This window comes from Mobula birostris, chromosome 13, assembly GCF_030028105.1.
Source record: "Mobula birostris isolate sMobBir1 chromosome 13, sMobBir1.hap1, whole genome shotgun sequence".
In the NCBI taxonomy this organism is placed as follows: Eukaryota; Metazoa; Chordata; class Chondrichthyes; order Myliobatiformes; family Myliobatidae; genus Mobula; species Mobula birostris.
Window position 1 is genome coordinate 75,112,042 of NC_092382.1, and position 27,170 is coordinate 75,139,211.

General features: G+C 45.9%; 1 protein-coding gene and 2 non-coding genes across 3 annotated transcripts; 1 reads left to right on the plus strand and 2 right to left on the minus strand.

The window, feature by feature from the left end:
* The first annotated feature begins 3,026 nt into the window (after positions 1 to 3,026).
* Positions 3,027 to 3,108, plus strand: trnas-uga (transfer RNA serine (anticodon UGA)). The gene has a single exon. It is a non-coding gene; the product is annotated as a tRNA-Ser (tRNA).
* A 7,599-nt stretch (positions 3,109 to 10,707) lies between these two features.
* On the minus strand, positions 10,708 to 10,779 carry trnae-cuc (transfer RNA glutamic acid (anticodon CUC)). Its single transcript has one exon. It is a non-coding gene; the product is annotated as a tRNA-Glu (tRNA).
* Positions 10,780 to 19,279: 8,500 nt separating this feature from the next.
* On the minus strand, positions 19,280 to 20,254 carry LOC140208003 (probable G-protein coupled receptor 139). Its single transcript, XM_072276536.1, has one exon. It carries the CDS (start codon positions 20,252 to 20,254, stop codon positions 19,280 to 19,282), a length of 975 nt encoding a protein of 324 aa, XP_072132637.1.
* Between the last annotated feature and the right edge of the window lie 6,916 nt (positions 20,255 to 27,170).

Here is a 27,170-nt window from a genome sequence, read left to right on the forward strand (position 1 = left end):
AGACCGGTTAGCCTAACGTCGGTGGTGGGGAAACTGCTGGAGTCAGTTATCAAGGATGTGATAACAGCACATTTGGAAAGCGGTGAAATGATTGGACAAAGTCAGCATGGATTTGTGAAAGGAAAATCATGTCTGACGAATCTCATAGAATTTTTTGAGGATGTAACTAGTAGAGTGGATAGGGGAGAGCCAGTGGATGTGGTATATTTGGATTTTCAGAAGGCTTTTGACAAGGTCCCGCACAGGAGATTAGTGTGCAAACTTAAAGCAGACGGTATTGCGGGTAAGGTATTGGTGTGGGTGGAGAGTTGGTTAGCAGACAGGAAGCAAAGAGTGGGAATAAACGGGACCTTTTCAGAATGGCAGGCGGTGACTAGTGGGGTACCGCAAGGCTCAGTGCTGGGACCTCAGTTGTTTACAATATATATTAATGACTTGGATGAGGAAATTAAATGCAGCATCTCCAACTTTGCGGATGACACGAAGCTGGGCGGCAGTGTTAGTTGTGAGGAGGATGCTAAGAGGATGCAGGGTGACTTGGATAGGTTGGGTGAGTTGGCAAATTCATGGCAGATGCAATTTAATGTGGATAAATGTGAAGTTATCCACTTTGGTGGCAAAAATAGGAAAACAGATTATTATCTGAATGGTGGCCGATTAGGAAAAGGGGAGGTGCAGCGAGACCTGGGTGTCATTATACACCAGTCATTGAAAGTGGGCATGCAGGTACAGCAGGCGGTGAAAAAGGCGAATGGTATGCTGGCATTTATAGCGAGAGGATTCGAGTACAGGAGCAGGGAGGTACTACTGCAGTTGTACAAGGCCTTGGTGAGACCACACCTGGAGTATTGTGTGCAGTTTTGGTCCCCTAATCTGAGGAAAGACATCCTTGCCATAGAGGGAGTACAAAGAAGGTTCACCAGATTGATTCCTGGGATGGCAGGACTTTCATATGAAGAAAGACTGGATGAACTGGGCTTGTACTCGTTGGAATTTAGAAGATTGAGGGGGGATCTGATTGAAACGTATAAGATCCTAAAGGGATTGGACAGGCTAGATGCAGGAAGATTGTTCCCGATGTTGGGGAAGTCCAGAACGAGGGGCCACAGTTTGAGGATAGAGGGGAAGCCTTTTAGGACCGAGATGAGGAAAAACTTCTTCACACAGAGAGTGGTGAATCTGTGGAATTCTCTGCCACAGGAAACAGTTGAGGCCAGTTCATTGGCTATATTTAAGAGGGAGTTAGATATGGCCCTTGTGGCTACAGGGGTCAGGGGGTATAGAGGGAAGGCTGGTGTGGGGTTCTGAGTTGAATGATCAGCCATGATCATACTGAATGGCGGTGCAGGCTCGAAGGGCCGAATGGCCTACTGCTGCACCTATTTTCTATGTTTCTATGTTTCTAAATAAAAATTGATGAGAGGAAAGATTTAGTGGCTAATAATAGAGAAAATACCATTTTTAAACATATGAAGAATACTAGGGATGTAAGAGTAGCTATCAGAAAGCTGGAAAATGACGCGGAAGAAGTAGTAATGGCGGGTAAAAGATGGACGAACTGAATGAATATTTTGCTCCAGGCTGCGCTGTGGAAGACACCAGCATAATGGCACCGATAAACGTGTGTCAGAGTGCATCAGTGAGAGTAGATGTTATGACGCTGGAGAAGGCGCCTGTGAAGCTGAAAGGTCTGAAGTTATATGTCATCGGGACCAGTTGGACTACAACCCAGGGTTCTGAAAGTGGTAAGTGAAGAGATTCTGGAGGCAGTTGTCGTACTCCTTCATGTATCATTACATTTCAGAATAGATCCTGATGGTTGGAAAATTGCGATTGTCACTCCACTCTGGGAGAATGAAGGGAGGCTAAAGAAAGGAAATTATATGCCAGGTATCCTGACTTTAACGTGTTCGAAAATTCAAAAATTCAAAGCACATCTAAGATCAAAGACATTTGAGGAGAATGAACAAAGATTTGTCAAATTGATAATCGTGTACTGTAGTATAGTAATGCATATTGGAAGAAAAGATTGAAAAAACTTTTCTAAGTGAAGATAGTTTTTAGAAATCAGAGGTGAAAAGTGACCTTGTGCAATATTCCCTAATTTATACTTCCAGGCTTAGTCAGTGGTAAAGGAAGGGAAATGCAATTTCAATATTCAGTTCAGGAGAAGTAGAATATAAAAGCAACAATGTAATGTTGACAGATATAAGATACTGGTCAGAAAACACTTGGAGGGTCCAGAGAGGTTCCCGAGAATGATTCCGGGAACGCATGGGTTAACATGTTTAAACGAGGCGCTTTTGCGAGCTCCGTGTCTGTGCTCACTGCAAGGGTATCTCATTGAAATTGGTCGAATATTGAAATACTTACTTAGAGTAGAAGTGCGGAGGGTGTTTCGTTTCGTAGGGAAATGTAGGATTGGAGAGCAGGGCCTCAGAAGAGAACGATGATGGTTTAGAACAGGGATGAGACGGAATATCTGTAGCCGGAAGGTGGTGTGTCTGAGGGATTAGTTGTCACAGACGGTTACAGAGGCCAACGCATTGGGTGTTAGCAGCAGAAGTTGATAATTTATTGATTGCTAAGGATGTCAATGCCAATGTCCGATAGAATGGGTTTGAGGGGGATAATAAATCAGCTCTGCCACATTGGCGGACAGTCTTGATGGGGCGAATGGCCTGTTCCTGTTCCTTTGTCTTATGGACCTATGACTTTATATAATTAATCTATATGTGTTACACGGTATAGTTACTATAAATCTGAACAAAAAGACATATGTCCGTCATAATAACCCTGATTCTGATCCTGACCTTTATCTCAAACCGTGGAAATCTCCTTCATTTGCGACACTGACGCCAATACCATCCCCTGACACTCAAATTCTGACCTAATGGTGTTGAAACAAATTTCCAAACTGTCCAATCGTACTATTTGTATCAGAGTGATGATTCATCAAGTTCGATTACTGAAAATAAACCATGTTCAATCATCATTTCAGGTGCAGTACTACGGTACTACACGGAGCTGCGATGGCCGAGTGGTTAAGGCGTTGGACTTGAAATCCAATGGGGTTTCCCCACGCAGGTTCGAACCCTGCTCGCAGCGCTCACATTATAGGCACAAAGAACCAGAAGTCCAAATACCGGCCAATAAAATTTAAACCCCTGCCTGCTGTCTGAGCGCTGCATCTTCCCTGAGCTGACTCCTGCAAAGACTTGGTTTTTACAATCTTTAGTACAATTCAGTCCAATGCATTTCTACTCACCGTAAAGAGTTCACTTATATCCAATTCTGATCAATCTCCTTGAGGCAGCTTAAACTCTCTGCAATTTGGAGATTTACTGTCTCATAGAACTGAATGAAGGAACTATGCAGAGCAGATTCTTCAGCGTCAGCGGGGAGAAGCGGACTCCATCCTTTCACTTTACGATACACATGACGACGTCTTCTCATCATCTGTCAGGCTCTGACTTTAATCAATTCCAGTGTTACTGCAGGTCTGGCAGAGTCCACACAAGAGCATTAGCGTCTCCCTCAGCTGCAGCTGGAGCATTCCCCCTGATCAAATCTCCGGTACGTCTCTGCGCCTGGAGATGTTGCCGATCACGGGCAGCAAGCGGTAGAAGCGAGCGATGTGTGGCGAATGTCAAACAGTGTCATTGACTACAGGTGACCCAAACCCTGATATTGCATGCAGTACAGTTGCTGACAACAATAATATTCGTCAGCCTGAGGTTATTTAATTGATAATAGGGTCCTGGCATTTTAATCGCCGTTCTGTACGAACGTCAGCCGGGGAGGTCAGTCCCATGAGTTTAATTAGCTACTGAATAGAAAATTCCGAAAAGTTCCTTCCAGTCTGGGGTCCAAGCCAGTTACAGATGGCTTCCGTGCGGTTATCCCGTGTGATCATGACTGCGCTTCCCCACGTTTCAAACTGCCTTCTTGCCTTTTTCACAATCCTAGATGTCCTTAATATTAAGAAATGCATCCATGTCCTATTTGAAGGAGCATCCTGTGTTATAATATCCACAACCATATCTCGCGGAGTATTTTATTGTATCAGGAATCTATGTGTGGTTATTCTGGTTTAACTCGGTTTTAAAGGATAATTCCTCATACCTTGAACTAATTTTCCTCGACTTCGCGTCTCAGCCATGACCCTAGGTTAAGCCCTAATTCTCTATTCTGCACTTTATAGTTTTAACTTCAGTTGTTCGGTAGAGCACGTACATTCATCACGGAAGGTAAGTCACTCAAATTGTTCCAAGTTTCTCCAGTGCTACCGTACCTTTCAGCAAATAAGCGAAGTAAAATTATCGTCGCCGCACCAGCGCCGACCTCAGCAACCCCGTACAAATATATGACAATGGTTTCTCTATTTCTAATTTCCAATCTAGTTACAATAAACCACAATCTGCAGTTGCCTTGAAAAACTACCTGATCCACCTACCGGCTCGCCATCACTGTTTCGTGAACAGTTTCCCTTCATAGTCTTACCGCAACCTTTCGTCCTTATTTAATACCAGTCCCAACGAAGTACATGAGACTCACACATTCCTGCAATAAATGCTGTCGTCCAGTTTGAGCCCCTCACTCAACTAACCTGTCGGAGCCTAAATATTCTCATTGCAGCCCGTTGTCCGGCTACGTCACGTCATCAGCCTCACACGCTCAGCAGAACGGACAGCTCAGTAATGAGGGACAATAGTAAACCGTCCTAACGCTTCCTGATCAAAATTCATCAAATCTGCAAAGGAGCAACGTCGACACAGATAGCACCAGATACTAGTTTTCAACCTGGGTGTCTCAGGTTATGAGATCGAAGCTCTGTCCGACGCGGCACTTTCCCGATCCGAGTTTCATTACCGACCTGAATGCCGATGTATTGAGTTCCGGCACAACACTGGAGCCGGTAACACGTTCTTCGATAAATCCTGTTCCTTCGGCTGGCGAGAGTCGAGAACTCGTGGAGTTGATAACCATTCCATATTTCTGTCAGTTCAATCATGTGAATGAACACGAGATTACCGAGGTTCCTGATTCAGTTTTTCAAAGGAAAATATTGAATATTACAGCCCCCACCCACCCCTCCACACCACACCCGCAGATGCTGGTCGACCCGATGAGTTCCTGCTGAGCAAAATTTAATGACAGTGATTTAATTCACCAGCATCTGGTGACGGGTCTAATCGAGGGGGACATGTATTATAGGTAATTGGTGATTACCTCAAAGTGAACACGAATTTATATTAATGTATACATCTACGTGAACGCACAAGTGCAATGAAATATCTACTTGCTGATAGGTGGGGATACGTGGAAACGAGCCAAATGGACACGCCAGAACTCTTTATTTAGCTACGGTATTTTTTAAATTTGCAACCGAGTGTCTAACCATTGATTTTGAGTAGAAACAGGACGACTGACGTTGGTGTATTCTACAGCTGTATGGATGCAGAGCGCCTCACTTCGTTCACCAAGGTACTTCCTTCAGTTAGATTGCGGACGATGTATCTTGCACCCAAATCAGCGCTGAGTTTGGAATTTTAAGAATTAATGACACCAATTTAATGTTAATTGCTTTTATAGTTGAAGAAACTGGATTTGTATCAATAACTATAACGTTGCGCCCTCACTCGCTCCCTCTGTTGGACGGTCATGTGTAAACGCATGAGCCATTTCCCCTCCTCAGTCCGAAGGGTGATAATACTTACGAGCCCACCAGCTCCGACTTTGAATAAAGGGACGGAAAGATCAACTTCGTTTTGTTGTTGGGGTGAAATATTGCTCTCTGATAGTCAGGAAAACACTGCGGAGAAAGGTGGTCCAAAATGAACATGAAATTGGGAAATTGCCCTGTACCTCTCCCTCTCCTCCTTTCACACTACTCCATTTATCAATCTTGCCATGTCTCCAATGTGCCTCTCTTCCCTGCCTTATTCCATGTCTCGCTCTCTCTAACTCCACGCCCCCCCCCCCACACACACACACACATTCCTCACACCCACACTTCCCTCACAAGCTGAAGCAAAGATTTAGAAAACAAGACAGCTGGGGTTGAGTTAGGGGAGAGGTGTGAACTGGTGCTGAAATGTCGGGGAGAACAGGAGACAGGACATGAAGGAGTCGCGTTTTTCCAACAAATCTGTTCCCGGAACTTTGCTTCAGTGCTCCCTTAGGAGACGACCACCGTGTAAAATTTTCAATTAGCTGAAAAGACTTGAATATTGAACCAATAAACTATTCACATATTTAAATAAGAAATGCTGTCCAGCCGAGGTTGAAGGGGAGGGGAATGTTTGGATTATGACACTGACGCTGAACTGCGCAGACCGGTGCAAGCAAGAACGGGAAAAACTTTCCCCGTTTCATGTCACTCACTCTACAGACTCTCCATTGCTCCCTTGAGCAACGAGTGACCCGCCTATTGCCGTATAAAAGCAGGTTCGCTGATCTTCCGTCAATATCACCCTCGCAGGTTGTCCCTGATGCGGTGTACAGACTGTGCACGCGCCGGACATCAGCCAACAACGCACAAGGCAACACTCCTCAAATGATGTGAAACCTGCTTACTCCAATTGGTGTGCGTGGATGTCAATCTATTGTGTTAACCAATGCGGAAATAGTTTCTCCCAGGACTTCTTTTCTCCCGCAGACCCTGACTGGTTCTGCCTGCTTTAAGTCCTGTCAATCCGGAGCGAAACTCAAACTCAACAACGTCCCGTTTTTAATGATATTTCCATCTATATGCTTCTGTCCAAAGTTTGGGGCGTTATCAGAGCATCGAATTGAAGGCGGAGGACAGGAGTTTATCTGCTTTCACCTCGGGAGAAGGAAGAAGACTTGGTGGAGGACACCGGAAGACTTTGAACGGGAAAATGTGGAATGGGGAGTGGGATTGAGAGCATGTTTGGGCCAGGCTGATCCTATTGAATGTCAGGGCTGGCTGAAGAGGACGATAGGCCTGCCCTTCTTTCTGTTGTCTGGGTGTTTAATGAAAAGGAATAAGCAGGCCTTTCTTGGGCCGGCATGCTATCCCAGTGGATATAATAGGGACAGATGCTTGGAGATGAATTATTCACAATCTATGTCAATAGTCTGTCGAGGAATCATTTCCTAGTCTGAAAATGGTGCAAAACTATATCTATCCTTTGTTAATGATGCAGCATTGTATAATTTATGTTACGCGTACTGTCTGTCTCTACGCGTCTGCAATGTGGGTGCAAGTGTTTCATTGTCCTTGTACCTCACCGTCCCTGGGCACACGGCAATAAACTCGGCTGGACCTGAGAGCACTCACTGAGATTTCAGCAGATGAGTCCAGAGGAGTCGTGGTGAGTAATGAGGACTAGAGTCAAATGTGGACAATGTATGGTCATCCTGTCTACAGACAGACAGCATCTCTGAGTGCTCAGTAGGCAAAGGATTGAGATGCAGTGAGTAGTGAAGAAGATCAAATGTATTTTCTTGAAGGTTACTGTCTGTAAGATCTCACACAGTTATTCTGGGGTTTATTGACTCCGAACCTGGGATACTTTTCAAATTCATGCTCTCCTTATCAAACAAATGTCATACAGAACAAATCTCTCCAGGTACAGTGGACAGCGGGTCGGGTAGAATTTGTGGACGGAAACAGTACACATTTCGGATCCACACACTGACTCTGAGCTGAAGGTAGAGGGTAGATGACCAGTGTGGGGAGCTGGGAATGGGGCAAGAGTTGGGAAGGAACTGGAGAGTGCAAGCCAGGAGGTGCTGCAGTTAGTTGGATATCGAAGACTTTTCTATGCCACAGTGGTCGCTTTTACTCGTTATTCGTTATCTATGTCGGCAAATTTGATGTGAAATCACGTCTTGATCAGGAGGTTTCTGCATGACGCAAAATTAGGCGGTGCTATTGAATTCTCTAACTTCCGCTAATGCCCCACCTCCCTCTCGTACCCCATCCTTTATTTATTTTTATACACACATCATTTCTCTCACTCTCCTTTTTCTCCCTCTGTCCCTCTGACTATACCCCTTGCCCATCCTCTGCGTTCCCACCCCCCAATTGTCTTTCTCCCTGGGCCTCCTGTCCCATGATCCTCTCATATCCCCTTTGCCAATCACCTGTCCAGCTCTTGGCTCCATCACCCCCCCCCCCACCCTCCTGTCTTCTCCTATCATTTTGGATCTCCCCCTCCCCCTCCCACTTTCAAAATCTCTTACTAACTCTTCCTTCAGTTAGTCCTGACGAAGGGTCTCGGCCTGAAACGTCGACTGCACCTCTTCCTAGAGATGCTGCCTGGCCTGCTGCTTTCACCAGCAATTTGGATGTGTATTGCTTGAATTTCCAGCATCTGCAGATTTCCTGCTGCTTGCGGTGCTGTTGATGATTATTGCAGATTACAGGCTTATCTAGATCAGTTAGAGATGTGGGCGGAGATGTGGCGAATGGATCTCAATGCAGATAAGTACACTGTGCTGCATTCTGGAAATCAAATTTGCAAAGCACTTGTGTTGTAAATGCCTTCGTATTAGAGAGTGCAATTGACACGGGGGACCCAGGGCACAAGTGCACAGTTCGCTGATTTCGGCGTCACAGGTCGATAGAATAGTAAAAAGCCGTTTTCTCACGCCGGCCTTCCTGATCCAGGGCAACAGGAAGGAACATAATTTGGGACATTATAATGCAGTTGTATAGGTCGCTGTTGAGCTTGTGGATACAGTGCCATGTACCGTTTTGGACGCTGTATGAGAGAAAATATCCCGACAATCTTGAACGAGTGCAAGTAAGTTATACAATGACGTTGTCAGGGCAGGAAGAATCGGGTTATATTAAAGGTTTGTCCAAGCTTGTCATTAGTTCTTTACAAGAGGAGGAGGATGCGATTTAAATGAGGAAAGGCAGAGATAACGTCAGTGATAGCAGTCTTTCTTGAGCAGGGGAGACCAAAACGCGGGAAATGGATTTAGAGTGAGAGGGGAAGCTTTGAAAGGCACTTGAGTAGCAACGTTTTCACAAAGAGGTTTCATGAATATGTGGAATGAGCTGCCAAAAGTAGATTAGGCAGGTATAACAGTTTCACGGAAGGCCTGGGGTTGGATGAATATGGGCCGCCCGCAGGAAACTGGGATTCGCTGGTGGTCATGTTGGTCGGAATGGATTTTAGGCCGAAGAGCCTGTATCAATTCATAATTTCCTCACGACCCTCATCAGTGGAATGCGTCAGGTATCATTGGATAGACATGATATGGAAGTTAATGGTAAATGAGAATGCTTGGTTACGAAGCCAACTACTGCTGTGATCAGGAGATGGAGATACTGTCATTTTGCTGAGCAATCAGATTGTCTGTGACTCACTTTCCGCTTCTTATGGGCCATGCAGAGCAATGGAATCACGTGGTACTTCCATCACCGGGACACATGTGCAAACAAGAAGAGTTTGATCAACCGCCAGCAGGCGGAATCAGAATGGACAGAGGCATGTTGACTGTCCTCTTTCTAATGAAACTGTCCGGCTGGTGCACATGCAGATGGATGGCAAAGAGATCAGATGAAGAGACTTACTCGAGCGCTAAATGGACACAGAATATTGTCATTAAACGGTCTTTGATCCCAGCGCTAAAGCAGACCTGATTAATGAAACATTCCAACAGTTCCAGTGCAGGCACCAGGAATGATCGACTCACCCCACTCAACATACACAGATTCCTCAGAATGAAAACAGCAGGGCATCCTTTGAGGGAATAGAGAGACCAAGGAAGGACTTAGTTTCGGACAGCAGGAAAAGACGTAGCAGATGAAATGCAGTGCAGAGAAATGTATGGACATGCACCTTGGTAGAAGGGATGATAGAGTAGACTACTTTTTTAAATGCAGAGAAACAAAACGAAGGCGCTAAGGAACTTCAGAGTCCTTGTGCAGGATTCGCTAAAGGTAATTTTGCAGGTTGAGTTTGTGGTGAGGCAGGCAAATGCGATGTCAGCCTTCATTTCAAAAAACAATACAGTATAAAAGCAAGGATGTAATTTTGAGACTTTATGGCACTGGCGAGGCCTCACGGAGCATTGTGAGCAGATTTGCGTCCCTTATCTTAGAAAGCATGTGCTGCCACTGGAGAGGGTTCAAAGGAGGTTCATGAAAATGATTCCAGGATTGAATGGCTTCTCATATGAAGAGAGTTTGATGGCTCCGGGCCTGTGGTGTCTGGAATTCAGAAGAATGAAGGGTGACCTCATTGAAACCTATGGAATGGGGAAAGGCCTTGATACAGTGGATGTGGAGGGGATGTTCCCTGTGGTGGCAGAGTCTAAGACTAGAAGACGCAGCCTTAGAATAGAGGGAATACTTTTTCAACGGAGATGAGGAATAAGCTATTTAGCCAGAGTGGTGAATCTGTGGAATTTGTTGCCACGGGCAGCTGTGTAGTTCAGGTCTGTATGTATATTTAAGACAGATGTTCATAGATATTTCATTGATCAGGATACAAAACGATACAGAGAGAATGGGGCTGAGAAAACAATGGATCATCCGTCACGAAATGGCGAAGCAAACCTGATAGGCCAAGCGAGGTAATTCTACTGTATCATATGGTCCTATGATCCTGATTCAGGAGGATGTAGGCAAAACAGAGACGGAAATGCTGTTGTTGTTACAGTAGGTTGGTAAACACGGTAAGTTACAGTGAGTACAATAAATTATAGTAAGAAATATTCTAATTCCCTGACGGGGAATCGAACCCAGGCCGCGACGGTGAGAGCACCGAATCCTAACCACTAGACCACCAGGGAAGCTGCAAAAATGCTGCACTCAACGATAGACAACTATCCAATAAGGAAATACAAATTAAAATATACATAAATAATTAAAATGAAGAAATAAGTGAGCTGTACCGTCATTGAAACAGTGGGTTGGGGAGCCAGTTCAGTGATGGACTATCCACTCTGGTTTATTTTCAGTAAAGGATGAGAACCACAGAACCATAGAACCATAGAACATTACAGCACAGAAACAGGCCTTTTGGCCCTTCTTGGCTGTGCCGAACCATTTTTATGCCTAGTCGCATTGACCTGCACCTGAACCATATCCTTCCATACATCTCTCACGCATGCACCTATCCAAGTTTTTCTTCAATGTTAAAAATGAGCGCGCATTTACCACTTTCTCTGGCAGCTCACTCCACACTCCCAGCACTCTCTGTGCAAAGAAGCCCCCCACCCCCAATGTTCCCTTTACACTTTTCCTCCTTCACCCTTAACCCATTTCCTTTGTTTTTTTTTCTCTCTCCTCTAACCTCAGTGGAAAAAGCCTGCTTGCACTTTATCTATACCCATCATAATTTTGTATACCTCTATCAAATCTCCACTCATTCTTCTACGCTCCAGGGAATAAAGTCGCAACCTATTCAACCTTTCTCTGTAACTCACTTTCTCAAGTCCCGGCAACATCCTTGTAAACCTTCTCTGCAGTCTTTCAACCTTATTAAATTCCTTCCTGTAATTTGGTAACCAAAACTCCTCACAATACTGTACTCCAAATTCGACCTCACCACTGCCTTATACAACCTCAGCATAACATTCCAACTCTTATACTCAGTACTTTCATTTATAAAGGCCAATGTACCAGAGGCTTTCTTTACGACCCTATCTACTTGTGACGCCACTTTTAGGGAATTTTGTATCTGTATTCCCAGATCCCTCTGTTCTACTGCACTCCTCAGTGTCTTACCATTTACCTTGTATGCTCTACCTTGGTTTGTCCTTCCAAAGTGCAATATCTGACACTTGTCTGTTTTAAACTCCATCTCCCATTTTCAGCCCATTTTTCCAGCTGGTCCAAAGCCCTCTGCAAGCTTTGAAACTCTTCCTCTCTGTCCACTACACCTCCAATCTTTGTTCAACAGCAAATTTGCTGATCCAACTTACCACATTGTTATCCAGATCATTGATATAGATGACAAATAACAATGGACCCAGCACTGATCTCTGTGGCACACCACTAGTCACAGGCCTCCACTCAGAGAAGCAATCCTCCACTACCACTATTTGGCTTCTTCCATTGAGCCAATATCTAATCCAATTTACTACCTAACCATGTATACCTGGCGACTGAATCTCCCTAACTAACCTCCCATGCGGGACCTTGTCAAAGGTCTTACTGAAGTCCATGTAGACAACATCCACTGCCTTCCGTTCATCCACTTTCCTGGTAACTTCCTAGAAAAACTCTAATAGAGTTGTTAAACATGACCTACCACGTACAAAACCATGTCGCCTCTCCCTAATAAGTCCCTGTCAATTCAAATACTTGTAGATCCTTCCTCTTAGTACTCCTCCCAGTAAATTACCTACTACCGACGTCAAAGTTACCGGCCTATAATTTCCCGGATTACTTTTACAGCCTTTTTTTTAAACAACGGAACAACGTGAGCTATCCTCCAGTCCTCCGGCCAGGGCCCCCGCAATTTCAACACTAATCTCCTTCAAGGTCCGATGGAATATCCTATCAGGTCCGGGGGATTTATCTATTCCGATCTGCCTCATGATAGCAAGCACCTACTCTTCTTCAATCTGAATAGATTCCATGACGTCACTACTTTGCCGTATTTCCATTGACTTCATGCAGTTTCCTTAGTAAATACAGACGCAAAAAAGACGTTTAAGATCTCCCCCATTTCTTTTGGTTCTGCACATAGCCGACCACTCTGATCTTCAAGAGGACCAATTTTATCCCTTACTCTCCTTTTGCTCTTAATATACCTGTTGAAGCTCTTTGGATTATCCTTCACCGTGACGGCCAAAGCAACCTCATGTCTTCTTTTAGCCTTCCTGATTTCTTTCTTAAGTACTTTTTTGCACTTTTTATACTCCTCAAGCACCTTATTTGCTCCCTGTTTCGTATATATGTCATACATCTCTCTTTTGTTCTTTATCAGAGTTCCAATATCCCTTGAGAACCAAGGTTCCTTATTCTTATTCACTTTGCCGTTAATCCTGACAGGAATATATAAACTCCGCACTCTCAAAATTTCTCCTTTGAAGGCCTCCCACTTACCAATCAGATCCCGCTCCACCATCTGCTCTGGCACTCTGGTTCCCATCCCCCTGCAAATCTAGTTTAAATCCTCCCCAACAGCACTAACAATCCTCTCTGCAAGGATATTAGTCCCCTTGTAGTTCAGGTGTAGCCCGTCTCTCTTGTACAGGTCCAACCTACCCCAAAAGAGGTCCCAATGGTCCTGCAATCTGAAACCCTGCCCCCTACGCCGTTTCCTCAGCCACGTGTCCATCCGCCAGAGCATCCTATTCCTACCCTGACTGGCACGTGGCACAGGTAGCAATCCTGAGATTACCACCCTCGAGGTCCTGCTTTTCAACTTCCTACCAAGCTCCCTATACTCACTCTTAAGGACCAGCTCACTCTTCCTTGCTATGTCATTGGTACCGATGTGCACCACGACATCTGGCTGATCACCCACCTCCCTCTCACATCAGAATGTCATGCAAGCGATCAGAGACATCCTTGACCCTGGCACCCGGAAGGCAACAAACCATCCTGGATTCTCTGTCACGACCACAGAACCTCCTGTCTGTACCTTCAACTATCGAGTCTCCTATCACTACCGCTCTCTTCTTCTTCCACCCTCCCTTCTGCACTGCAGAACCAGACTCAGTGCCAGAGATCCGGCTGCCGCAACTTGTCCCAGGTAAGTCGTCCCCCTAACAGGTCCCAAATCGGTATACATTTTGTTGAGGGGTACAGCCGCAGGAGAACCCTGCTCTGCCTGCCCCTTCCCCTTCCCTTGCCTGACGGTAACCCAATTACCTGTGCCCTGCTCCTTTAGCGTAACTACCTCCCTGAAGCTACTGTCTATAAACTCTCCATTCTCCCGAATGTTCCGGAAGTCATCCAGCTCCTGCTCCAGTTCCCTAACGCGGTTTGTTATGAGCCGAAGCTAGATGCACTTCTTGCAGGTGTCGTTGTCAGGGACACCGGAGGGCTCCCTGACTTCCCACATCCTGTAAGAGGAGCGTTGCAACATCCTGTCTGGCATTCTCTCTACTCTAAACAAACAAAACAAAGCTTACCGGAACCGACCCTCGCCTCTGCCTGTTCACGCCGAAGCCTGTTGAGCTAAAGCCATCCCACTCTGCTCCCTCTCACTCCGCTGACGCTCTCTTCGCTGCCCGCTGTATATGGTGGTCTTTTTTTTTTTCCCAAACCTTTGGTGCTCTACGTTACGCGCCCGTGCAGTCTAACCTCTTTTGCCCGAGCAGTGGAGAAAATAAACTTCTCTCCGAGATTCTTTACTCCCTCGCTCTCGGCCGCTTGCTCCTCACAGATTCTATATACTCCGTTCCCCGCCACGTCCATCGAACTTGTCTGCAAGATGCGACTCGAGTTCAGAAAGCGCGATAGTTACTGATGCGGGTTTTGGGAGACAACATCCACCTTTAATTTGAAAGTTAAAAATGATTTGGCCTATCCAGGTGTATAAGGAAAATCACGTTTTATAAATATGATCAGGTGTTTTGAACATGTAGCAAGAGGTCTTACAAGGTCTCAAATGGTAAGCTAGCTGAAGGATGAGAATACGTAGGTCCGTTGTGAGTTGGACAATTGTATACAACGTAGGCCCTCTGAGAAGATTCACAGGAAACGAGGGATGTTATTCTGAGAGGAGACCTGCAGGTGGAATGATCAGTAACTACGCAGTTGACACCAGAATTGCTGGTGTGGTCGATAGTGAAGAAAATTGGGAACTGGGTCAACAGGGAAAGCAGGTTACAGAATGGCTCAGGCATGAAGAATGTGGTGCAAATGGACAGCTAAGCCGGGAGAGAACTTACACAGATAATGGATAGCTTTAGATAAAGCCAGATGGATCCCTGAAATTGGAAACAGAGACAAAGAGAAGGGGAAGGAGATGTATGACCCGTTGACCTGAAGCAGTAACATCATTGGAACCCAAAGTCGGGATGTCACCTTAAAACACTTCATCACGTTGGTTAGTCCACACCGGTCTGATTGCGTACATTTGTGGTAAGTACAATATTGAAGGGGTATGATAATACTTGGGAGGGTGTAGAAAAGAATCCCATGAGAGAAGGAAGTCACGGTGCAGATACGGGAGATCCCCTGTTGAAAACTATAGGTTTATATTACGGGTCGCATCTCTGACGCCTCTGCTCCACGCTCGCCCGGTTAAACTCTGCCGATTTTTTTGAGGGGGGACCAGTTTACTGATGATGGGAGCAGCCCCTTCATTAAAGGGACTGCTGTTCCACTCTCAGGAACATTTCCCTCAGCTTTCTGTTATATCTTTCAGTCAGGAGTTACGGTTCGTTGCCACTGGCGGATTCGACAGCCCGGCCCCGTGAGGCCAACGAGGACACTTTGGATCCTCCGCCTTGTTTCCTGTTAAACGCCGCTTCCTACATGCTCTCCACTACTAACTAGCTCCTAACACCGGCACTCAGTGATCACAGCACTGGCCTGCACACCCATTCTGACATCGATTCCCCGTGGCCAAACTGCATGTTGTCAACACACACACACATAGTGACCGCGGTGTGGCTGGATTGGGGGCCCAGATCTGGAAATACTGTCTGGGACCCTGAATGGTGGTAAGGGAGGAGGTTTAAGGGCAAGCCACTAAGCACATCTTTCCCTCCCCCTACCTTTCTCTGCTTTCCGCAGGGATCACTTCCTACGCGACTCCCTTGTCCATTCGTCCCCACCATCCCTCCCCACTGATCTCCCTCCTGGCACTTTTCCCTGTAAGCGGAACAAGTGCTACACATGCCCTTACACTTCCTCCCTTACCACCATTCCGGGCCCCAGACAGTCCTTCCAGGTGATACGGCACTTCATCTGTGAGTCGGCTGAGGTGATATACTGCGTCCGGTACTCCCGATGTGGCCTTCTATATATTGGCGAGACCCGACGAAGACTGGGAGACCGTTTTGCTGAACACCTACGCTCTGTCCCCCAGAGAAAGCAGGATCTCCCAGTGTCCACACATTTTAATTCCACATCCCATTCCCATTCTGATATGTCTATCCACGGCCTCCTCTACCGTAAGGATGAAGCCACACTCAGGTTGGAGGAACAACACCTTATATTCCGTCTTGGTAGCCTCCAAATTGATGGCATGAACATCGACTTCTCTAACTTCCGCTGATGCCCCACCTCCCCCTCGTACCCCATCCGTTATTTATTTTTATACACACATTATTTCTCTCACTCTCCTTTTTCTCCCTCTGTCCCTCTGACTATACCCCTTGCCCATCCTCTGGGTTCCCCCCCACCCCTTGTCTTTCTCCCCGGACCTCCTGTCCCATGATCCTCTCGTATCCCCTTTGCCAATCACCTGTCCAGCTCTTGGTTCCATTCCTCCCCCTCCTGTCTTCTCCTATCATTTTGTATCTCCACCTCCCCCTCCCACTTTTAAATCTCTTACTAGCTCTTTCTTCAGTTAGACCTGACGAAGGGTCTCGGCCTGAAATGTCGACTGTACCTCTTCCTAGAGATGCTGCTTGGCATGCTGCGTTCACCAGCATCTTTGATATGTGTTGCTTGGTTACAGAATAGATGTTTTGTAAACTCTCCATCTATTTTGCCAGTCCTATACTCACCAGGCAAGATACAGTAATTCCAAATCCAGGCAGCGAGTTTCCATCAATCCCATGCCTTCTGACCTTCTGGATGACTCTATTGTGGGGGCTGTTTTCGAATGCCTCACTCAATTCCATACAGAGAGCATCTACCACTCTACCCTCATTAATTTGTTTTATCACCTCCTCAGAAAATCATTCAGGTGCGCAAAGCACGACCCTCCCCTCACAAAGACACTTCATTGAATCTAGTTAGGTTTTTCCAAATATTTTCAACCCTATCGCTACGAATCCATTTCGAAGGTTTAGCCTCCATTAATGCCAGCAGTCAGCGTCTTAAAATTTCCAGGATTAGTGGGAAATTTAAAATTAAGCAAGTTCGCGGCCTAAGGTAGAGGAAGTCAGTTTTAGAAAACGTAGCACATTTATTTTTCACCACAGTCCCTTCTTACATGTACACACTTAGTTCAGCGGTCGTGGAACATACGGATCCCTTCTTTTTAGAAGTAGTCCATAGCAGGGATGATTGATATGTTCGTGGCCTAAGGTAGAAAGATATGAGGTATTCATTTCACATTTTCTGCATTATCACTCAAAGAGCTGAACTGCACGCTCATCTAACGAGAGCGGCTTGAACTTCCAGGTGGTCCACAGTAGGGGTGATTGATGAATTAGTGTCCTAAGGTAGAAGATTAGTTATACAGCTCTGGATACATGCATGTGCAGTTCAAGTCTTTGTGTGAAAACACAAAAAGTTTGAAGTTGATAACTCGTCTCCTGTCTTAGTCCAAGAACATATCAATTACCCCTGCTGTGGACCACTTCTGGAGGTCCAGGACGCTGACGTCGACAAAGAAGGGATCCGTATGTTCCACAACCGCTGGACTAAGTGTGTAAATGTAGGAAAAATAAATGTGCTACCTTTTCAAAAATTGACGCCTTCTACCTTAAGCCACGAATTTACCAATCACCCCTCAGAAAATGCTGCTTCTGTCATCATCTTTCTAATCCTATGAATAATATCTTTCCCAATCGTGTTTGGTTAGAGAGACCCTCCAATTTCTCAATTGCATGACTTCGAAATTAACTGAGCTTTTGTTCCATTGATTATCGAGTATCTGTTTCGAGTTCGGCAATCTATCACACTGTCCTTTTCAACCATTATTCGCTTGCTCTTTGTCCAGTGTCGGTTCTGTGTTGCACAGAACCTGACGAGGATTAAAGCAATCACACACCAGAGAAAAATCCAAAATGCTGGAGCAGCTCTGCAGGCCAGGCGGCATCGATGGAAAAGAGTAAACTCTCGACACTTTGCGCAGAGACCCTTCGCAGAACTGGATTTGTTTTCTCTTTCCAATCCTGCTGCCTGAGCTGACGGCTTCCTCCAGCATTTTCTGTAGGATTAGACCATACCAGTTCCCATTTCGCTTTAGTGTGTCTTTTGTTCTTGGTTTCATGACATCTCCACTCTCACCAACCTCCCCTCCTCTCTTTCTCTGAGAGCTAACATTCTGATACTGGATGTTAGTTCAAACCGGAAGGAAAACAGAAAATCTACAGGTGGAGACAGAGGAGACAAAGAGCGTGAAGGAAAGGACAGGTTATGATGGGAGCAGGACTGATTGATACCGACGAAAATATGCTCCAAGACCAGACGGCTTTGTCAGAATCGGGCAGAAGGGTGACAGGATCGCCTCAGGCTTCCATTTCAGCGTGGCTGGAGGTGGGATGCAAAGGGGATTTCTCTGGAATGCTGAGGGCAGGATGTCGTCGAGATCGGCTGTAAACAACTGTTTTGTAACTCTGAGGCAACACACACAAAATGGTGGTGCAACTCATTAGACAGGGAGCAACTTCGAAAGAAGAACAACTTTCAACGTTCCGCACTGACGGACTTCAGGAGGGCGCTGGTTGTGTGTGTGTTATTTGTATTTCGAGCATCAGCAGATTTTTTAACCTTTGCTTGTAACTCTGTTCACCATATTGTTTCATTTACTTTTAACGCGCTGTGAGGTTTCACTGCAAATGTAATGACTTCTTTGTAATGTTCAGTGCTGAGGTAACGGTTTCTCTGTATCAGCAATGTTTGGGTTATCACTAGAGATAAAATGATGCATGTCAGCCAATAAGAGATTGTTGCTATGTCTGTTCATTCTGGAAGCAATTGTTTCCGCGGGCTTTTGCCGGAGGGAGAGAAAGAGATGAAGAGAGAGGACACGAATCGAGAGACTTGTTAGACCGCCGGACGGGGTGGACTCGGAGCGGGTGTCCGATGGTCGACGACACTCGGAGGAGACCGATGAACGAAGAAGGACTACTCAACTGCGTGAACTGCAACTTTCTACACAGACTGGTTATTATTACATCTTATGATTTCGGGCATTTTTTTTTCTTTTATATTTTGTTCGTTACTAACCATATAGTCAAAATAAGAGTTATAAAGCTTAATCGCTTAATCACATAGTGTGTACTGTTTGTGATTTCGGGGTACTGATTTGTATCGGGGACATATCGCGCAGCATCTACACAAACGAGATCTCTGAAGTTTGGCCGGGCAGGGGACTATCACCCCCTATATTAAGCCGCAAGGCTATTCAAGTGTTACATACTCACGTGAAGGTATGGAATAGGAGCTTGAAGAGAGCTGAATTGGAATAATGTGCAACATTTATTGCTAACGTTTCATGAGTTTCAAAATTGGACTCAATGGGTATTTCACAGCATTCCTGATTTGCTCTCGGAATTTTCTCTGAGTCAGGGTGTAAATACACGTGTTGGTGCAGGAACTGAGAATCTGCAGCATTCCTGATGACTCTTCTATAATGTAAGTTGGATCCGTGACAACACAATAAACAAAATTCATTGAAATCCGTTGATAGAAGTAAAATACCACCTGTGTTACCCACAGCGATATAAAAGAACCGGTTATGCTGAAGAGCAAAATGATGGATTTGCGTCGACTCTCTATCTCCCGGTCGTTGGTCTTTTCTCCTGACTTTTGCCCCCGGAGCCCTCTGCGGCCTCGACTGGCCGCTAGAATCCTCCTGACAGTCAGAATATTGAGCAGTAAAATCAGAAAGAATGGGACACAAGGGGTTAAAATGCGGTAAAACATCATAAATACCGCCCACGAGGGAGAATTTTTGAAGTTCGGTGTAACAACGCAATACCAGGGAACACTATCAATTATTACCAAAGGTTCTACTGTAAAGTACCATGGGACACTCTCCAAACAGGCCAGCACACTCACTGTCCCGATAACCACAGCCGCCGTTCTCTCGGTACAATATTTTGTTTTCAGCTTCTCACAGCAAATGGCCACAAATCGATCAATAGTGAAAGTGACAGTCAGCCAAACAGATGCCGCAGTGCTTGCAAAAATCAACCATGTACCGAGACTGCACACAGGGGTAATAAACAGGAATGATCGGGGAAAATAAATCCAAGCAGTCCACGTCAGCAGCGGTTGCGAGATAACGACCAGGAGATCGGCCGCTGCCATTCCCACCAGGTAGCGAGTAACACATTTGGAGAGACCGCACTTTCCACGGGAGAGGATCACAATCGCCACCAGGTTCGCTGGAAGAGAGTCAGGAAAGAACAAATTGAGAAAATACTGAGCATAAGCCAATGCAGCAATTTCGGGCATCATGTTATTTCTACTTTATTCCTGCACGTAGCGGTAGAAGGGCGAAGAGCTGGCTGAGACGTGGAAGGAGATTTACACATTAAAATAAAATCGATATGATCCGAATACGGATTCCTTACTGATGAGCAAAATGTGAAGAGGCGGCAGAAAGATATAACTGGGTAACATCAGACACAATATTGATTGGAACACTTTCTATCGGCGCCATCCCCGTCTGGTATGAATGAAATGAATAATTCCGGTCGCTGATGGCAGGGTTCTCCCATTAGACAATCATCAACTTCCATGCGGCGGAATAGCCGAAGGACAAAAACAGAAACAGCAAATGCAAAGTAATCTGCAGATGCTGTGATCATTTTCAGTCCTGACGAAGGGTTCCGGCCGGAAACGACGACTCATCGTTTTTAACTGATGCTGCCTGACCTGCTGTGTTCATCCAGCGTACTGAAAGAAACAGCAAATCCCAGAACCACTCATCGAGGCAAAACAGAATAAGTGGCAAAACAGTAAACATGTACTTTCTATAAACTGTTGTCAGAGAGGCCCGAGACACGACTTTTTCTTTCTCTACAAGCTTTCGAGACCTGCTGCTTGGGGCGTAATGCTTCAAGCATTGCCGTGTTTGTTTACTATTTCAGCATTTGTCCCCTCGCTGCCTTTACAACCGAACAATGACTGATGTCAGCAGTCACACCGCAGTCTGACACAAACTCACAGATAGACCTCAAGCCTCCCAGTGAATCCATCACAGGGAAATCGGGGAGAGGAATTCAACGTCAACATCAGACTCGGGGACGCAGTCAGATGTCTGCAACGGTGTCACATGTAGATATAATAGAATACATTTCACAGTATTGATAGTTACGAATCACCACGTCGGTTCTTTTAATTGCTCAGGCTCGACGTCCAACAAATGTTTCACTTTCCGTGACGCTGCAGACATTTATTAAAAATCGTCACGTTTTATGCTGCAACAGGGAACTCCTCACACTTGATAAATTGTTACCACCAATCGATGATTTTGTCATTACAGGTAGCGCACACAACGGCTAACATATAAATGCAGACAACAAGTTGGTATCATCTCCACGGCTGTACAAACACAATATTTGCAAAAGCAGTGTAACTGCTTCGAGAACAAAGACAAAGAGACCCGAACATCACATTGTTGAACTCAAACCGCTGGGCGAAATCCGCCTGATCCACTGAGATCCACCGAAGTTGGCGGAGCCAAATTCCTGCAACGGTTTACTTTTTGATCCAAATATGAGAAACCACAGTCGCCAGTTTCGATTTCATTCGTAGAATGCCAAATACTCGGACTGGACATGTGGCAATGGGAACCAGCGACAGAAACAATCACTACATTGACATTCAACTTCAATTCCCACCGACGGCAGCCGACACTGCGGTTTACCAGGAATTCCAAGGGCTGAAATAAAAGGATAGTAAACTTTTCCTATACGCAAGAAAACTGGATCCACCATTTCAGTGAAGAAAATATGCGATTTCTGTTGGTCCTAAATTCACAACTCCGGTAGAAACTCTGAGCTGATGCATTCAGAACGGCACTAATATACGCACAGGATCAGTCTCCAGAGATACGGTTACAACACTGGCAAACTTCTTTTAGTTACAGTTACTTGATTAAGCACTTTATTTCGACATCATTCTCTTTGATGTAAATACTGGGCTGAGTGAAAACAACTGCATGAAAACTCTTGAGCAGTAAAGACCTGCTGGGCAGAGCGCAGGAGTTCCAATGACAAAGACCAATACACCCACAATTATATTTTTCTAATGCACAAATGTGAAGTTATCCACTTTGGTGGCAAAAATAGGAAAACAGATTATTATCTGAATGGTGACCGATTAGGAAAAGGGGAGGTGCAACGAGACCTGGGTGTCATTATACACCAGTCATTGAAAGTGGGCATGCAGGTACAGCAGGCGGTGAAAAAGGCGAATGGTATGCTGGCATTTATAGCGAGAGGATTCGAGTACAGGAGCAGGGAGGTACTACTGCAGTTGTACAAGGCCTTGGTGAGACCACACCTGGAGTATTGTGTGCAGTTTTGGTCCCCTAAACTGAGGAAAGACATCCTTGCCATGGAGGGAGTACAAAGAAGGTTCACCAGATTGATTCCTGGGATGGCAGGACTTTCATATGAAGAAAGACTGGATGAACTGGGCTTGTACTCGTTGGAATTTAGAAGATTGAGGGGGGATCTGATTGAAACGTATAAAATCCTAAAGGGATTAGACAGGCTAGATGCAGGAAAATTGTTCCCGATGTTGGGGAAGTCCAGAATGAGGGGCCACAGTTTGAGGATAGAGGGGAAGCCTTTTAGGACCGAGATTAGGAAAAACTTCTTCACACAGAGAGTGGTGAATCTGTGGAATTCTCTGCCACAGGAAACAGTTGAGGCCAGTTCATTGGCTATATTTAAGAGGGAGTTAGATATGGCCCTTGTGGCTACGGGTTCAGGGGGTATGGAGGGAAGGCTGGAGCGGGGTTCTGAGTTGGATGATCAGCCATGATCATAATAAATGGCGGTGCAGGCTCGAAGGGCCGAATGGCCTACTCCTGCACCTATTTTCTATGTTTCTAAATGGTCATTTATTTTCACCTTATTCTGCACCACAGTGCCATCTAGGTAGAGACACCGACCCGGGCCCCAAATCCCCACCAACGATACTGGTACGACAGCAACAACGTGGTTGGCAGAGTCGGTATCGGTACAGGATAGGACAAACCTATGGAGAATTTGTAACTGATGAATGTGATGTTAGTGGAATTTAAGAAAGGTTCTGGATAATGTGTGTATGTGGACTGAGAATTGACATGCAGGTCAAAGGCAGACAGACAGAATAAATTGACCACGTCCAACAAATAGTGTGAGCCCACAGCTGACACTGGTGATTTGCATGTGAGGACCAAATGTATTATATCCATGTCAGCTTCTGTACTGGGCTGGGTGGCAGTGTTAGAAGGGCGCAGAAAGTGTTTGGGAATTCAGACGGAAGAGAATGGGTGCAGTTATGGCAGATGCACAGGATGTGGGGAAATATGAAGACATCCATTTCGAGTGGAACTAACTAGAAAAGTAATTTTAGCATGTGGACAGAATTGCCGGTTCAAGGAGAGGGTTTTTGTTAATTGGTCACTAAATGTTAACATTAATGTGCATCGAATGATTAGGCAGAAAAATAGTATCTTGTCATATTATACCGGATGACTGGAGAAGAATATAGATGTCTTACTGGAGGTGAGGTATGGGATTCTGGTGAGAATTCATCTTGAATATTATTACCAGGTCACATAACTCTTCCTCAGGAAAGTTATCCCTGCATCAGAGGGACAGCAGGGATTATTCCTCGCACTGACTAGACAGGTTCTAGAGATGGCAGTATGGTTGTGTGGGAGGGGAGGGCGGTGGCTGACGATGATGTGTCAGCTGGACCTGCATTCTCTGAGGAAAACTGGTGTATTTCATAAGAAGTAGGAGCAGGAGTAGGCTTTCTGGCCTGCAGAGCCCGCTCCGGCATTCAATGAGATGGCTGATCTGACAAAATTCCACTTACCTGCCCTTTCCCCATTACATTTAATTCCCGTACAATGCAAAAATCTATCCAACCTTGCCTTAAATATATTTACTGAGGCAGCTTCACAGCTTGATTGGGCAGAGAATTCCACAGATCCCCCATTATCGGGAAAAGCAGTTCCTCCTCACATCCGTCCTAAATCTACTCACCTGACTCTAGAGGCTATGCCGCCTAGTTCTAGTCTTACCTACCACTGCGGACACCTCTCCTGCGTCCATCTCATCTACTTCTTTCATAATTTGATATGTTTCTATAAGATCTCCTCTCATTCTTCTGGATTCCGGCAAGTAACTCGCAGGCACTCGTAGGTAATCTCTCCTCAAAGTTTAACTCCCTCATCTCTGGTATCAATCTGGGTGAACATCTGCCCCGCTTCCAAAGCCAAGATATCATTCAAGTGAGGAGGTCAGAACACCACACAGTATCCAGGTGCGGCCTCAACAGTACCCTGTACAGTTGCAGCATAACCTCCCTGCTCTTAAATTCAATCCCTCTACCAATGAAGGCCGACCTTCCATTTGCCAGCTTTATAGCTTGCTCCACCATGCAAACCAAACGTTTGTGATTCATGCACAAGCACTCCAAAGTCCCTTTGCACAGAAGCATGCTGAATAATAATCTGCTCTTCCATTTTCCCTTCCAAAGTAGATGATCTCGCATTTACCAATATTGTACTCTGTCTGCTAAACCCTTGTCCAATCAATTAACCTATCTATACCTCTCTGCAGACTTTCCGTATATTCTACACAATTTGATTTTCCACTCAATTTAGCATCACCAGCAAACTTAGATATATTACTCTCGACCCCTTTTCCAGATCACTAATCTATATAGTGAACAGTTGTGGCCCAGCACTGATCCCTACGACACATCATTCATCACTGACTGCCAACCAGAGTAACACCCATGTATCCTACCTCTCTGTTTTCCCTCAGTTAACCAATCCTCGATCCATGACCCCCATCTCTATGCATCCTTTTCTTATGGATATGTCATTTAAATGACACCTATCGAAGGCCTCTGGAAATCTAAATAAATGCTTCTCTTACATACAGCAATCAAACCCACATTCACCACTTCCACTGGCAGTTAGTTCCCCAGCTCTAACTGAAGAAGATGATCCACAACCCCCCCCCCCAGTTTCCCCATGAATACTTTGACTTTCACACTAAGCATTTGACGTTTAATCCGAGTCTCACACAATCTGAGGTGAAAAAAAGCGTGCATACATTCACCCTACCTATATCTACTGACCATATATCTCCTGAACCTGACCAGAGGGCTTAAAAAGAGGATCTTCATAGCAGTCATAGAGTCCATTCTCATGTACGGGTGCGAGACGTGGACACTCACCGAGACTATGCGAAAGTCTAGATGGTTGCTATGCACGAATGCTCCGGATGGCTCTTGACGTGAGTTGGCAACAGCACATGACAAACGTCGAGCTCTATGACGACGTACCGATGCTCACCACTAAAAGAGAGGCGAGAAGTCTGCAACTAGCAGGGCACTGTCTATGACACTCCGAGCTACCTGCCAGCCTAGTCATCATATGGGAGCCCAAGCACGGGAGGATGAACCCTGGCGCCCTCCCAAGACTATGGCCAACACGCTCCCAGAAGACAGCGGCACGGCTAATGTAGATGAACTGAACACACTGATGAGGGAGAGGGAGAAGTGAAGAGTCCGTCATCGTGCCCGACGCCGGCCCCCTAGGCCTGAGTCGACATAGTACTAATAGTAGTTGTAGTAGAATATCTTTTATCATTTTGAACACGTCTTTAAGAGTTTTGAGTACTTTTAAAGCTGTTGGCAAAGTTGAGATCGCAGCAAGAAGTTTTGATAAAATGATGGGCTCAGACCTCGGGTTAGTTCAGACTAGCGCTGACGTAACGGCGGTGGGACTGTCAGCGCCTATCGGTTCTCCACGTGAGGCGGGACATGGCCTGTCCATACTGTCAGGGAGCAGGAGAAGGGAGCCGAGCTGGCTGACCCACAGGCTAGGGTACCCGTAATTGGGGGCGGGGATTTCAGAGACAGGGTTCAATCATTTCTGATGAGTGAGGGGAAAGAGTGGTCGGATTTGGAAAGTTTGATTAGTTCCCGTCCCCCAGTGAAGAGTGAGGACCCTGAGTTGTCATCAGCCCTCACCTCCCTGGCGAATAACTGGCCCAGTGCACAGGCACAGAGTCCCCACCAGAAATGAAGAATATTCTCTGGAATAACGCCCACTCCCGAGGGGGAAAAGGAGTATGAGATGTTGGCGGAGCAGACATGTCAGTTGTTAGATGCGCGGCAGTGCTCTGATGACGTAAGGCGACAGACATTGGTTGAAAGTTTGAAGGGGTTGTCAGCTGATGTGGTGAGGGTTGTGAAAACTCGCCAACCCTCAGCTACCCTCACCCAGTATCTAGATACATTAGAGAGCTCATGGTGGGGTTTCGGAATATGTGTCTGCAGAAAGGGGAGAAGCTTTCTGATTACAATTTTTGGCTAGAGAGGCAGCTAAATTGTTTGAGGCGCGGGGGGGTCATTAATGCGGCTGAGGTGGATGAGTTAAGGATGGACCAGATAGCCAAGGGCGCTCAGTTCAAAGACATAATTGTTTAGGGTTTCCGACAGTCCCATAAAACGCGCCCCCTCCCTCCTTTGTTGAGCTAATCAGAGAGGTGCAGCAGGAGGCGATCGCGTCCGTCAGCAAGGTACAGTCCTCGGTAGTAGCCCCTTGCGGGGAAGTCACCGCGGCCAGCCCAACCCAAGGAGTGGTGATGGAGATTGTGGCAGAGCTGAGAACTGAGATGTTCCAGGTGTTAGCAGAGGAGGCTGCCCTAAGGGGCGGGCTACGCAGAGGGGTGCTGGCGGCCGGGGTTCCACGAGAAGAGAGGCAGCCGGTATCATTTGCGATAACTGTGGGGAAGAAGGTTAATTCAAGCGAGAACGTAAGCGGTAGGAAGCCCCACGGAGAGTGAGCCCCCGGGTACCTAAGCAGGGAGAGGTGTCGGGAAGCTTAGAGGAGACCCAGTGAGGGAACGGCCTGGTGTCTCTGGGGGAACACGTTCCCAGCAATGTACCAAGGAACTCCCGAAAGCAAGCGACACTATTCCTGAAGCCTTAGTAGGACCGTGCTCCAGTATGTCACTACGAATAGATGGTATTTATGCTAACGCCATACTCGGCACCGGGTCGCAGGCCACATTACTGTACGGTTCGTTGTATAACCGGTATCTGAAGCATTTAGTATTGACACCATTCGGCGCACTGCAGATCGGGGTCTCAATGCTGTGTTAATCCATACGACGGTTACTTGTCA

Coding starts and splice junctions, on each gene's coding strand:
- LOC140208003 (XM_072276536.1), bottom strand. CDS start 20,254: ATGCCCGAAATTGCTGCATTGGCTTATGCTCAGTATTTTCTCAATTTG.